The sequence below is a fragment of the Salvia splendens genome, chromosome 1, assembly GCF_004379255.2.
Source record: "Salvia splendens isolate huo1 chromosome 1, SspV2, whole genome shotgun sequence".
Classification (NCBI taxonomy): Eukaryota; Viridiplantae; Streptophyta; class Magnoliopsida; order Lamiales; family Lamiaceae; genus Salvia; species Salvia splendens.
Genome location: NC_056032.1, coordinates 44,902,367 through 44,914,469, shown reverse-complemented (window position 1 = coordinate 44,914,469; position 12,103 = coordinate 44,902,367). Strand labels below are relative to the sequence as shown.

At 36.7% G+C, this 12,103-nt stretch overlaps 1 protein-coding gene across 1 annotated transcript; it reads left to right on the top strand.

The window, feature by feature from the left end:
- Positions 1 to 2,741: 2,741 nt before the first annotated feature.
- On the top strand, positions 2,742 to 12,103 carry LOC121755022 (NPC intracellular cholesterol transporter 1-like). The gene is made up of 38 exons (XM_042150308.1): positions 2,742 to 3,120; positions 3,200 to 3,270; positions 3,792 to 3,891; positions 4,056 to 4,163; positions 4,434 to 4,550; positions 4,749 to 4,899; positions 4,997 to 5,244; positions 5,344 to 5,532; positions 5,720 to 5,796; positions 5,886 to 6,003; positions 6,100 to 6,183; positions 6,260 to 6,355; positions 6,471 to 6,572; positions 6,658 to 6,726; positions 6,819 to 6,914; positions 6,989 to 7,096; positions 7,285 to 7,398; positions 7,481 to 7,564; positions 7,675 to 7,803; positions 7,972 to 8,170; positions 8,251 to 8,394; positions 8,480 to 8,523; positions 8,651 to 8,734; positions 8,825 to 8,893; positions 8,987 to 9,063; positions 9,259 to 9,328; positions 9,537 to 9,686; positions 9,777 to 9,842; positions 9,976 to 10,120; positions 10,199 to 10,329; positions 10,403 to 10,496; positions 10,636 to 10,672; positions 10,758 to 10,815; positions 10,905 to 11,015; positions 11,114 to 11,181; positions 11,270 to 11,336; positions 11,430 to 11,498; positions 11,788 to 12,103. Exons 1-38 carry the CDS (start codon positions 3,070 to 3,072, stop codon positions 11,872 to 11,874), a joined length of 3,882 nt encoding a protein of 1,293 aa, XP_042006242.1. The 5' UTR covers positions 2,742 to 3,069; the 3' UTR covers positions 11,875 to 12,103.

Genomic DNA, 12,103 nt, shown 5'->3' with positions numbered 1-12,103 from the left:
TATTGTATTTTCTCATATATTGAGATAAAAGATTTCATTGCTCATGCTGTCATACATATATAGATGATAGGCACAAAAGATACAAAAGCTATAGTATATATTAAACTTAAAGTGATTAAATGAAAATTTATTTGAACATAGAATTATTTTACAATTAAATATAGCAATTGAACACTAAATATAGTTATGTAGTGTGTTAGTTAATACTACCATGAATAATTTTTATAATCAAATTTTTTCCTCAAAATGATAATGTTAAAATTCCTATTTAAAATCATATAGAGAAGTTACTTATAAAATTATATCACTAAAAATAGAATTATATTAGGAATACTATGTATATGAGTAAATTTATCTTTTCGAAATGAGTTTTGGAATTCCGAAAAAAACACACATAGAAATGGATCGCGATGTGTGGAAATGAAAGATCCATATAATATCTCAACGTCGGTATCAAATCTTATGCCAAGAATATAATTATTTGTATACTACAAAAATTTAGAGTAGTACTTTTTATTTACTAGAAATCGACCACCTACCTAAAATCTTGCTTATCTCACGCAAAATATAGCATTATAATTTGAATAAAGCTATATGGTCACATTATGGCCAGCCATAAATTAATTAAATAACAAAAAAATTGATTTTTTTTCAAATTTTTGGTTTAATACTACTTGATTTTACTTTTATATTATCTTCATTATATGTTATTCAACATGTTAGTGTTGCTCTTTCGTAATTTTTGCTCAACTTATTACTACTGTCATTTCTTGATTGTTGCTCAACGTATACAGTAATTCGTGATATTAATGTGTTTTACGTGATGGAATTCAAAGATACGTATCAACTCACAAGTTCATTCACACACATATAAGTTTATATCGGTAATTCTAATTTTTTTATACATGTAAATGGACTAAATTAACTCTTTATGGCCGGCCACATTATGGCCATTTAGCATCACTCTTATAATTTAGGATGATGAAACTTACAATTTTGTCCGGTAATTATGAACTTTTAACTCATTATAATTTTGCTAACAAAACCAAGTTTTTTAGCGAAAAATTGACATCGTTTTCAACAAATTATTATTATGTATCAAAAGCATCAGTGTTTGGCATAAAATATCACTTGATTTGACAATCTCAAATATCAACATTAAATGCAAAATATAATTCGTTAACAATTAAAACTCAAATACGGAGTAATTAATTACTACGAGTATTATTCTATGGCCTACTTATTTTCAGAAAAATTACATTATTGGAATATAATTCCTTGAAAATCTATAATAGAGACCTGTAGCCTGTTGATATTCTCAACTTGTATTTATTATTTTAATTCCAATTAACTAATACGCGTAATAGTCCTAGTTAGAGCAATAAACTTGAATTAAAATATTAACTGAAATAATAATAAAATATATACAACAGAAACTATGATCCATAATTTTTACATCCACATAAACATAATAATAACAACAATAATAATTTTACCAAGCATGCTACATAGATTTTAAAATTACATTAAAATTGACTTAATTATTTATTAATTAATAACATGATAAAAAAAATAATAAAAGTAATAACATAGTTATTTCAATGATTAGTACACCTTACTAATTGATAACAAAATCGTTATAAAAATTTTATTATAATAATTATTGTATTATTTTATTTTATAATAATTCTAAATTTAGAAAAAAATAAAAAAAATTACAGTAGAAAATAAGGGTCCAAAAATTTATACAATGAGGTAGTACTTGGCAAAAAAGTCAAACATGCACAAGAATAAAAAATTAGGAATCAAATTAATTTTTCAGGTCAGCATCCTGCATCCTACTAAACAAACAGATCCTATAATTTTAGAATTAAATTGAATTTCCTGCAAATCAAAATTTCCAAATCACAACAATAGTAATAATAAATGAAACAATGAGCATCCGCAGCGGTGCTCGCTGGCGAGGACGGCGTCTGTGCCGCTGGCGCGGCTGACCCCTGCTCGTCGCTGTGCTCTTGCCACCAGCACGACGCTGCTCAATGCATCGAGCACGTCCGTGCCGCTGAGCAGCTGACGTGGCGGCTCCTGATTGGCCAACGACTAGTTTTTTCTTTTTTTAAAAAAAAAATCAAATTTAATTTAAAAATCCGAATTAAATAAAAAAAATATTTTCCCACATCCCAATAAATTATATCCGTTTTCTCCCCACTTTTAATTTATTTTTTCAATTTTTTTCCCCAAAATTCACATTTTCATCTATAAATACCACTACTTCCACACCAAAAATTTCACACCACACTACACAATTATCATCTAAATTCTCTCATATTCTCTTAATTATGTAATTTTTATTTTTTTTATAATTTGTAATAGTATTTCGGATATTTTTAATGTATTTTAATATTGTGAAAATGTTTTTATTTAAATTGAATAATAGAATGACGTGACCCTTGAGTCCTTGCAGAAGAACATGATGTGAGTGTTGTGCTCTTGGCTAAGAGCAGTGAGTAAAAAGTAATAAAAATGGGTTTAGGCCTACATCCGTGCTCTTTTGTAAGAGCACGATTGTGGATGCTCTTGTCCGCTGCAAAGTGTGATCGAATAGAAAACATTTTTCGTCACACTTCCTCGACATAACGACCGAAAGCAGGGGCATTCCCGTCAAATCACATTCCACACCAGAAAATTTCGATTATATTTTAAATAAATTCTCGCTTTGGATTTTGTTCCTTAAACTCCTCTCTCTCTCTCTGTAATTCTCTCTCACTCAATCACACACACACACACACACAAACACACACACACACACACTCTCTCTACACACGTCTCTGCTAACCGCAGACATTGTATTTATATATAGCAATTCTCCCGGATTATTGTGTTGATGGTGCATATCATTTATGATCAACTATCCCCTGCATTGAAGTTGACTCCAACCTGCTTCACCGATTTTATCATATCAAATTGAGATTTCCAATACTATCTCGCTATAGTTCTATATATATATATAGCAATTGAGGCGGTTGTGATTGAGTTATCCACTTTGATTGGAGTTCAATTTCTGCTGCAATGGAGGGGGAGAGAAAGAGAGGCCTCCGCCGTTGTTTGCTGGTGCTCACGGTGAGCTGAAAATGGAGGGAAAATCGGCGAATTCGGTAGTTTTTATTGGAAATTAGTTGACTTTTTGTTTGTTTTGCAGGTGTTGTTAGTGGCGGCTGTGGTGGAATCGGAGAGGTCTGGTGCGAGGCTTCTTTTGGCGGATAGTGGCGGGTATTGCTTCTTCTCTGTGTCGGTTTTCGGAGATGATAATTGACAAATGTCTGCTCGTGGTTTTAAGCTTCACAATTCCGTGTGTGTGTTTTGGCTTTATTTGAAACCTTTTTGGAGGAAGATCAAAGGTGTTTGGAAAAAGTTGGGAGGAATTTCCGTTTCTAGTGTTTTTTTTCCTCCTTATTGCTTGATTTTCTCTGATGAATTAACTCTCAAGATAAAAGTTTTTAATTAGTTAATTTATTTTTCTTTGGATATACACGAATTTGGTAGCCCTTTGAGTGAGTTGATGGAATATGATGTACAAACTAATGTTGCTCTCAGCAAAAAATAAAATAAAAATGGAACTTTGAAACTGTTTTTTTGTTCAACCATCAATTTCTGGACTTGAACTGAATAATCATATTGATTTCTAGAATATCTGAGAGTTGTTAATATACGGATTTGTGAGCATTGTTTTCGAGGCTTGCAGCTATAAAACATCTTTTATTGAATGATCAAACGAAGTGTTCTGTTTTCAGACAGAGACATTCGGAGGAATACTGCGCCATGTACGACATTTGTGGAGCACGTAGCGATGGCAAAGTGCTGAATTGTGCCATTGGCAGACCTGCAGTCAAGGTAAATGTTGCTGGGATCGTGCTTCTCTGGTTTCTTAGTTGTAACTACTTGTTAGTTAAGGTGTATTGCATTGGTTGTCTTTCTAGTTTTTCTTGATGTTTTGGAGCAATGGCATTTGTAAGTTTGAATATGTTTGAACTCGGTTATTTGTTTAATTATAACAGCCAGATGAATTGCTATCAGCAAAGGTTCAAAGCTTGTGTCCTACGATTACTGGAAACGTATGTTGCACGGAGGCACAGTTCGACACTCTGAGGACGCAAGTCCAGCAAGTAAGAAATTCAGCTTTGTTGTTCCGTTGAAGTGAACATAACTCGCATGTAGATGTTTTGGCACTTCGATTAGAGCCACATTATCTTTGTGTAAATAACTATAGAATAATTGACTGATTATGAATAAAAAGAATTCATGTTTTGTGCATTGAGTAAACTTTTCTGATCTTTTCTGGACATGTGAATTTGATCAATTTCACTGGAATCTCCGTGTTTCTTTTTAATTTCTATTAAATGAATTTATGTTCTCATAGAATACTCTTTCTGCAGGCTATTCCTTTTCTAGTAGGTTGTCCAGCTTGCTTGAGAAATTTCTTGAACCTATTCTGCGAGCTCACATGTTCGCCAAACCAGAGCCAGTTTATCAATGTGACTTCTATTGCCAAGGTCAGTAATCCTACTCAAAGCTAGTGATTTTGATAAACGACTGTTTACTATGGTTTTATAGAACGATCATATCTAGCATCATCTAGGACTTCGACCATCTCTACAGCCTTGCCACCTTTCTCTGATACTGCATTTTAATGGAAAAGGTTTCAATCATTTCGAGCTCTTCTTAAACAGTGTTCCATGTGCTCTTTCCAGGTTGGGAGCAATTCGACGGTTAATGGTATTGATTATTACATAGCTGACTCTTTTGGTTTGGGAATGTATGAATCATGCAAAGAAGTAAAATTTGGCACCATGAACACTCGAGCCATGGAATTCATCGGTGCTGGTGCTAAGAAATTTCAAGGTGAGACCGCACATCTAATCTCCCAAGTTACCTTTTAAGTAACAACCTCCTCTTTTTGGTCCAAGAAAGTCTACTTACTAGTGATTGCGTATGACAGAGTGGTATGCGTTTCTTGGTAGACGGGCCGGGCTTGGTGTACCAGGATCACCATATGCTATAAATTTTTTGCCGGCTGCCCCAGAATCAGTGGGAATGAAGACTATGAATGTGTCCACTTATTCATGTGGAGACACTTCATTGGGCTGTTCATGCGGCGACTGTCCTTCGTCAGCAGCCTGTTCAAGCTCGGGTCTTCCTACTCCTCCCAAGAAAGGTTCCTGTTCAGTGAGAATAGGATCTATAAATGTGAGAATTTTATCTTAGGTGCTCTTGGAAACCAAGAGATTTCCTCACTGTGATGTAAAAACTCGAATATGACATGTTTCCCATTCTTGATACGTGCAGGCAAAATGCATTGAGGTTGGAATGACAATATTATACATAGTACTTGTTTCTGTGTTTCTTGGATGGGGATTCTTCCACAGGAAAAGGAAAAGGAGTCCCGTGTCTAAAACCAAACCTGTGATTAATATCCCAAATGGGGGTGTTATTCGCCGTATAAACAGTCAGAAGGATGAAAATGTCCCTATGCAGGTGCATGCCCGTGTGAACTTCTCAATTATGTGCTTGATCTCTCATTGGGGCCTTTCCTCCTATTTATGATTATTTTCTTTAGTACTTTCGTTACTCACTCTTTTGGAGGCTGGGATATTCTAAATCAAGAATTGTCAATGCCAAAGCCCACACTCATAAGTGGATCGTTTAATTTTCTTAAACACAGATGCTCGAGGATGTTCCCCAAATGAACAGTGGAGTGCAGCTTTCAATCGTGCAAGGCTACATGTCAAAGTTCTATAGGTGAATTTTCATTTGAGTCAACTGCAGTAAAGTACGTTTTGTCTGAGAAATGATTTATTGACATGGTTGACGGGGGATGCCTTTTTCAGGAGATACGGCACATGGGTGGCCAGAAACCCCGTCCTGGTTCTGTGCTCATCAATCGGTATTGTTCTGTTGCTCTGCTTGGGTCTTATACGCTTCCAAGTCGAGACGAGGCCTGAGAAGGTACAGTTAGTCTCCAACTGCTGTCTATATTTGGGTTGCTAACACATAATGACTAACCATTTAAAATTCTAAAGTTTTCATACTATTGCGTTTCAGTTATGGGTGGGCCCTGGAAGTAGAGCTGCGAAAGAGAAACAATTCTTCGACAGTCATCTCGCTCCCTTTTACCGAATCGAGCAGGTATTACAATAGCTAACTATGCTGCTTCTTTGACAGAGTATTTACAGACTGAAATTTTCCATTTTGAAACATTCAGCTCATAATAGCAACGATCCCGGACACTGTGAATAGGAAAGCACCCAGCATCGTGTCAGATAGCAATATCAACCTGTTGTTCGACATACAAAAAAGGGTAATCTCCCTTTTGACGTTCCCCCAACTTTGTCCCATTTGGTTTCAAGAATGATTTTTCTACTTGTGAAGCAGTAGTTACTACTTAGAGAATAACAATCTGTCAATTATGACAGGTGGATGCGATCAGAGCAAATTTTTCTGGTTCATTGGTATCTCTTACTGACATTTGCATGAAGCCACTTGGCAAGGATTGTGCCTCTCAAACTGTTCTTCAGGTATAATAGTTTTAGATGCCAACGTGTTTTTGTTTTCATAGTTTGAACTTTTTTTGTGACCTGGAAATGTTTCATTCTGTGATAGTATTTCAAGATGGATGCCCAGAACTATGATAGCTTTGGGGGTATAGATCATGTCGAATATTGTTTCCAGGTACTATTAGTGGGCTCTGTCCCTTGCATATAATATCCAAAGCCTCGTTTCTCTCTACCTTTGGATACTTATTTGTGATCTGTGTCATTTAGCACTATTCCTCGGCAGACACATGCGCCAGTGCATTCAAAGCTCCACTTGATCCGAGCACAGCTCTTGGTGGTTTCTCTGGGAATAACTATTCAGAGGTAACCGTTAATCCTCTTGTGAGTAAATTTTTTGATGCACGAAGTATATAGTCTCAACCATTTGTTCCAAACAGGCTTCTGCTTTCATAGTGACGTATCCCGTGAACAATGAAGTCAACAAAGATGGGAATGCTACCAAGAGGGCAGAGGCATGGGAGAAAGCTTTCATTCAGCTAGCAAAGGTAATTCGTGTTTCTAATCCCTGAGAGGTGAAAATATAAACATGATTGTGATCCTCTTAGCTTGTTCATAACACTCATAAAAGAGTTGTTTATAATTCGATTATATATGTCAAAGACAAAATAAATGAATTCAAAGTGATAATTGGCCTCTTTTTACTATTTTTTACTAAAATCAGTTTTCTTATCAGGAGGAGCTCTTGCCTATGGTGCAATCAAAGAATTTAACACTTGCCTTTTCGTCAGAGAGTTCTATCGAGGAAGAACTGAAAAGAGAAAGCACAGCAGATGCTATAACTATCATGGTAGGGGAATAAATCTAATGTTTCAAGTGTTGGTTTTTCATATAATTCTTATTCTTATTATATGTTTGTCATTTTGTTCCAGATAAGCTATCTCGTAATGTTTGCTTATATATCCTTGACTCTGGGAGATGCTCCTCGTTTCTCTTCCTATTATATCTCCTCCAAGGTATTATTTTGTGAATAAGCTTTACTGAATGCATATTCATAAAGCATTAAATACCAATTACTACACGTAAATTGTATGTTTACAGTTAATATTGCACAATGCCTTTACAGATATTACTAGGTCTATCAGGCGTTTTGCTAGTCATGCTTTCTGTGCTCGGATCAGTTGGTTTTTTCAGTGCTGTTGGAGTAAAATCTACACTGATAATAATGGAAGTCATCCCCTTTCTTGTTCTGGCTGTAAGTTCGATTTTGATCAGCTGTACAACTGCACGTCTCTATATTGTATAAAAATTGTTACCTTCTTTCTTATCAAACAGAATGTTCAACTGAGAAGTGGTTTACTCATTGATTACACGATTATTTTCTTCTCTCGATGACTTGATGGGTTTTTTCCATGGTGGTCAGGTTGGGGTGGACAACATGTGCATACTGGTTCAAGCCGTAAAGAGACAGCAATTAGAATTGCCGATAGAGGGACGGATTAGTAACGCACTCGTGGAAGTAGGGCCGTCTATAACACTAGCTAGCCTCGCCGAGGTCTTGGCCTTTGCAGTAGGAAGTTTCATTCCTATGCCTGCTTGCCGCGTCTTCTCAATGTTTGCAGGTTAAAAATCCGCTGTTTGAATATTGATTTCCCCCTTTACCTATGTCGGTCTAACTTATGTGTGGATGTTCTACGTGCAGCATTGGCTGTTCTTCTGGATTTCCTTCTTCAAGTTACTGCATTTGTTGCTTTAATCGTTTTCGACTTCCTGAGAGCTGAGGATAACAGGATTGACTGTTTTCCATGTATTAAGACATCTGGTTCAAATGTGGAGCTGGAGAAAGGTATACTTTTGTGCCATCATTTGGGACTGCCTATCATATATACTAAAAGCATATAGCTAAAATGATGTATTTTCTGAAATTCCAGGTGGTAATCAGCAGAAACCGGGACTACTAGTGAGATATATGAAGGTATGTGATAGATTTACTGCTTTCGTCTAATGAAACTACCCTTTCTTTCTGATATCTGTATTTTTGTTTCATTAACTTTGGTTAATCTCTTTTTTTGCTTTACTAACTAGTAATTTTTCCCATCTAGGAAATTCATGCTCCGATTCTTAGCGTTTGGGTGATTAAACTACTGGTCGTCTGCACTTTTGGCGCATTTACATTGGCAAGCATAGTAAGTTGTTGGCTACAGATCTTGCCTATCTCTTAAGAAATGTTTGAATCGTCTTCTAACAGCAAAACTTTCCATTGTTGTCTTGTGAAGGCATTGTGTTCGAGAATACAACCTGGTTTAGAACAGCAAATTGTTCTTCCTCGAGATTCATATCTTCAGGTCTTCAAACATCAACATTTCTGTTTCACGATTCCTGTCTTTTTCGCCACCCCTCTCAAACTTCACACGTAGCACTTTATTCTTTTACTGCAGGGTTACTTTAACAATATCACGGATTATCTCAGAATCGGTCCTCCGCTCTATTTTGTAGTGAAAGACTACAATTACAGGTAGCTTTGGTTTGACTGTTGTTTATGCGAACCCCTATAATTGACATGTTTACTACAAATACATGTTCAACTTAGTGCGGAAATCTGCAGTTTGGGCTTATGAAACTATTACTTTCTGCTATGACTTCAATATTCAAAGACTCACCTCTCAGCAATATAAGGGAATTCTTGACGTGCTCGTTTTTTATTTCTCAGTTTAGAATCGAGACAGACGAACCAACTCTGTTCTATCAGCCAGTGTGATTCAAATTCTCTTCTAAATGAGGTAACACAATGTTATTCTTGAAATTTATTAACTTTGGGCCCTTCAAAGTGCTGCACGAGTGCTTTATCCTGCCCATTTAATTTTGAACATTCTTTCAAGTTATATATTAAAAATGAATTTTTGAAGATTAAATTACAGATAGACACCTGTATAGATTAGTTTTGTGTCTGAAACTGTTATTCTAATTCGTACTTCCTGAATCATGCAGATAGCGCGAGCTTCGTTAGTGCCAGAATCAAGTTACATAGCTAAACCAGCAGCTTCGTGGCTCGATGACTTTCTCGTTTGGTTGTCTCCTGAAGCTTTCGGATGTTGTAGGAAATTCACTAATGCAAGCTACTGTCCTCCGGATGATCAGGTCTGCCATATACTCATTTCAGCCGTTTTTTTTTTCATTTGCCACCTCAAAATAAATGTTTTATGCATTTCTTCTAAAATATTTTTTCAGCCTCCTTGTTGCGCGTCAGATGGTGGTAGTTGTGGGCTCAGCTCAGTGTGTTCGGACTGTACAACGGTAAAATAAACCTCTTCCTCTCGTGGACTTTATACTGTGTTGATTAATTAACACTGGTTATCTTTGAGTGTTCACCGCTTATGCTATAATTTGGCAACAACCTTTACAAATGATGAATATAACAAATTTTCAGTGCTTCCGTCACTCGGAGTTGCAAAATGGCCGCCCATCAACTGCACAATTTAGGGATAAGCTTCCATGGTTCCTTAATGCGTTGCCGTCTGCTGATTGTGCAAAAGGTGGAAATGGGGCATATACAAGCAATGTTGAGCTCAATGGTAAATATTCTCTTAATACTAAATCCAATTGCTCTCTCTCTCTCTCTGACATTGATGAAAATATTTCTATATCATTAGGCTACGAGAACGGAATCATTCAAGCATCGGCTTTTAGGACATATCACACACCCCTTAATAAACAGGCTGACTATGTAAACTCAATGAGGGCTGCAAGAGATTTTAGTGCAAAGATGTCTCATGCTTTGGGGGTAACTTCCTTCGTATATTTGATCTGTCCCAGTCATTTGAACTTTGGGCTGACATTAATTTACTCCTTTGCAGATTGACGTCTTCCCATACGCTGTGTTCTATATGTTCTTTGAGCAGTACCTTAACATATGGAAGACGGCTCTGGTCAATCTCGCTATTGCCATCGGTTAGTTCCTTTGTTTTTCGTTCAATTTCATGACTGCACCGAACTCGTTGGTTATGATTTGTCCTCCTTGAAATATTGATGTTCGATAAGAGATTTATTCCAATCATCTCAATATTAATTTTTTTCTTGTACTTAACAGCTGCTGTCTTCGTAGTCTGCTTAGTCATCACGTGCAGGTTAGTCTTATACATAAACCTCGTCGTATCTTTCATCAAAATGACTGCGTGCTCACCCTGTTTTTTGTTTCCTTTCTGTGTTTAGTGTGTGGACTTCTGCGATAATTCTACTTGTTCTGTCAATGATCATCGTGGATCTTTTGGTACGTTCCTCTGCTCGATTTGCACGGTTAATCACCCTTTCAGGCAGGTTCCGACATTATAACTCGTTTCGTTTCTTCGGTGTCCTCAGGGCATAATGGCGATTCTAGGTATCCAGCTGAACGCGCTGTCGGTTGTGAACCTCGTGATGTCTGTGGGCATTGCCGTGGAGTTCTGTGTCCATATTACTCATGCTTTCTTGGTCAGATTTCTCCCCTTATTTACAATCATAAGCTTTTTAGCATTGGTTGTAAAAGAATGAAACCCATCAACATTTTCGTTTAATTGTGTCTGTTTTAGGTGACGAGCGGAGATAGGAATCAGCGGATGAAAGAAGCTCTCACCACGATGGGGGCATCCGTTTTTAGGTTCGAGATTTTTTTCCGTTCCGGTTGCCCTAGTTTTCCGAATTTTTTCTACCTTCTGATTACTTACAGAACAACCTATCTTTTGCAGCGGAATCACACTCACGAAGCTAGTCGGAGTGCTCGTTCTTTGCTTCTCGAGGACCGAAGTTTTTGTGGTCCGTGATCTTGCATGCACAAATGGATTTATATGAGCCGTTTTTCGTTATGCTTCTAACGTCTCGTTCTTATCTCTCCTGTATGGTTTGCAGGTTTACTACTTCAAAATGTATCTCGCTTTGGTGCTTCTCGGCTTCTTGCACGGCCTCGTCTTTTTACCCGTAAGATATACTCCCGTCGTCCTAAAACCTAAATCCTATCGAAACCCTTAATGAGTTTAAATCATCCATCTACAATTGTGATACTATAATTTTTTTAAAATCCTATTTTTCGCGAAGTTATACGATCTACTTCCTTCGTTCTTGTTAAAACACATGCACACGCGCTCAATCTCCGGTAAAGAGGCTTCGTACCCGGCAATGTCCGCCCCGTATTCGTAGTTTTTGCAAAGATTATATTTTTTGCGGAATTCGATCGTTGATCGACGGGGGTGGCCGTGTGTTTTGGCAGGTGATTTTGAGCATGTTTGGTCCGCCGTCAAGATGTGTGCTTATAGAGAAGCAAGAAGATCGGCCGTCAACATCATCTCACTTTTAACCTTAACAACGTCGAAGCATGCGGTTTTTTTTGTAGTGTACGAGGTTTAATAATTTTATTTTAAATTTTAGTTTTGTTATTTATTTTAGTTTTGGTGGGGTAATGGTATTTATAGATAACTAATTTTCCTTTTGTACAAATAACTAGTGACCTAGTGTTTGTTCAATTGTAAAGCTTATTTACATTGTACCTTTTGAGTTAAAAGGGAAGAGAAAAAATCAACTCTTAA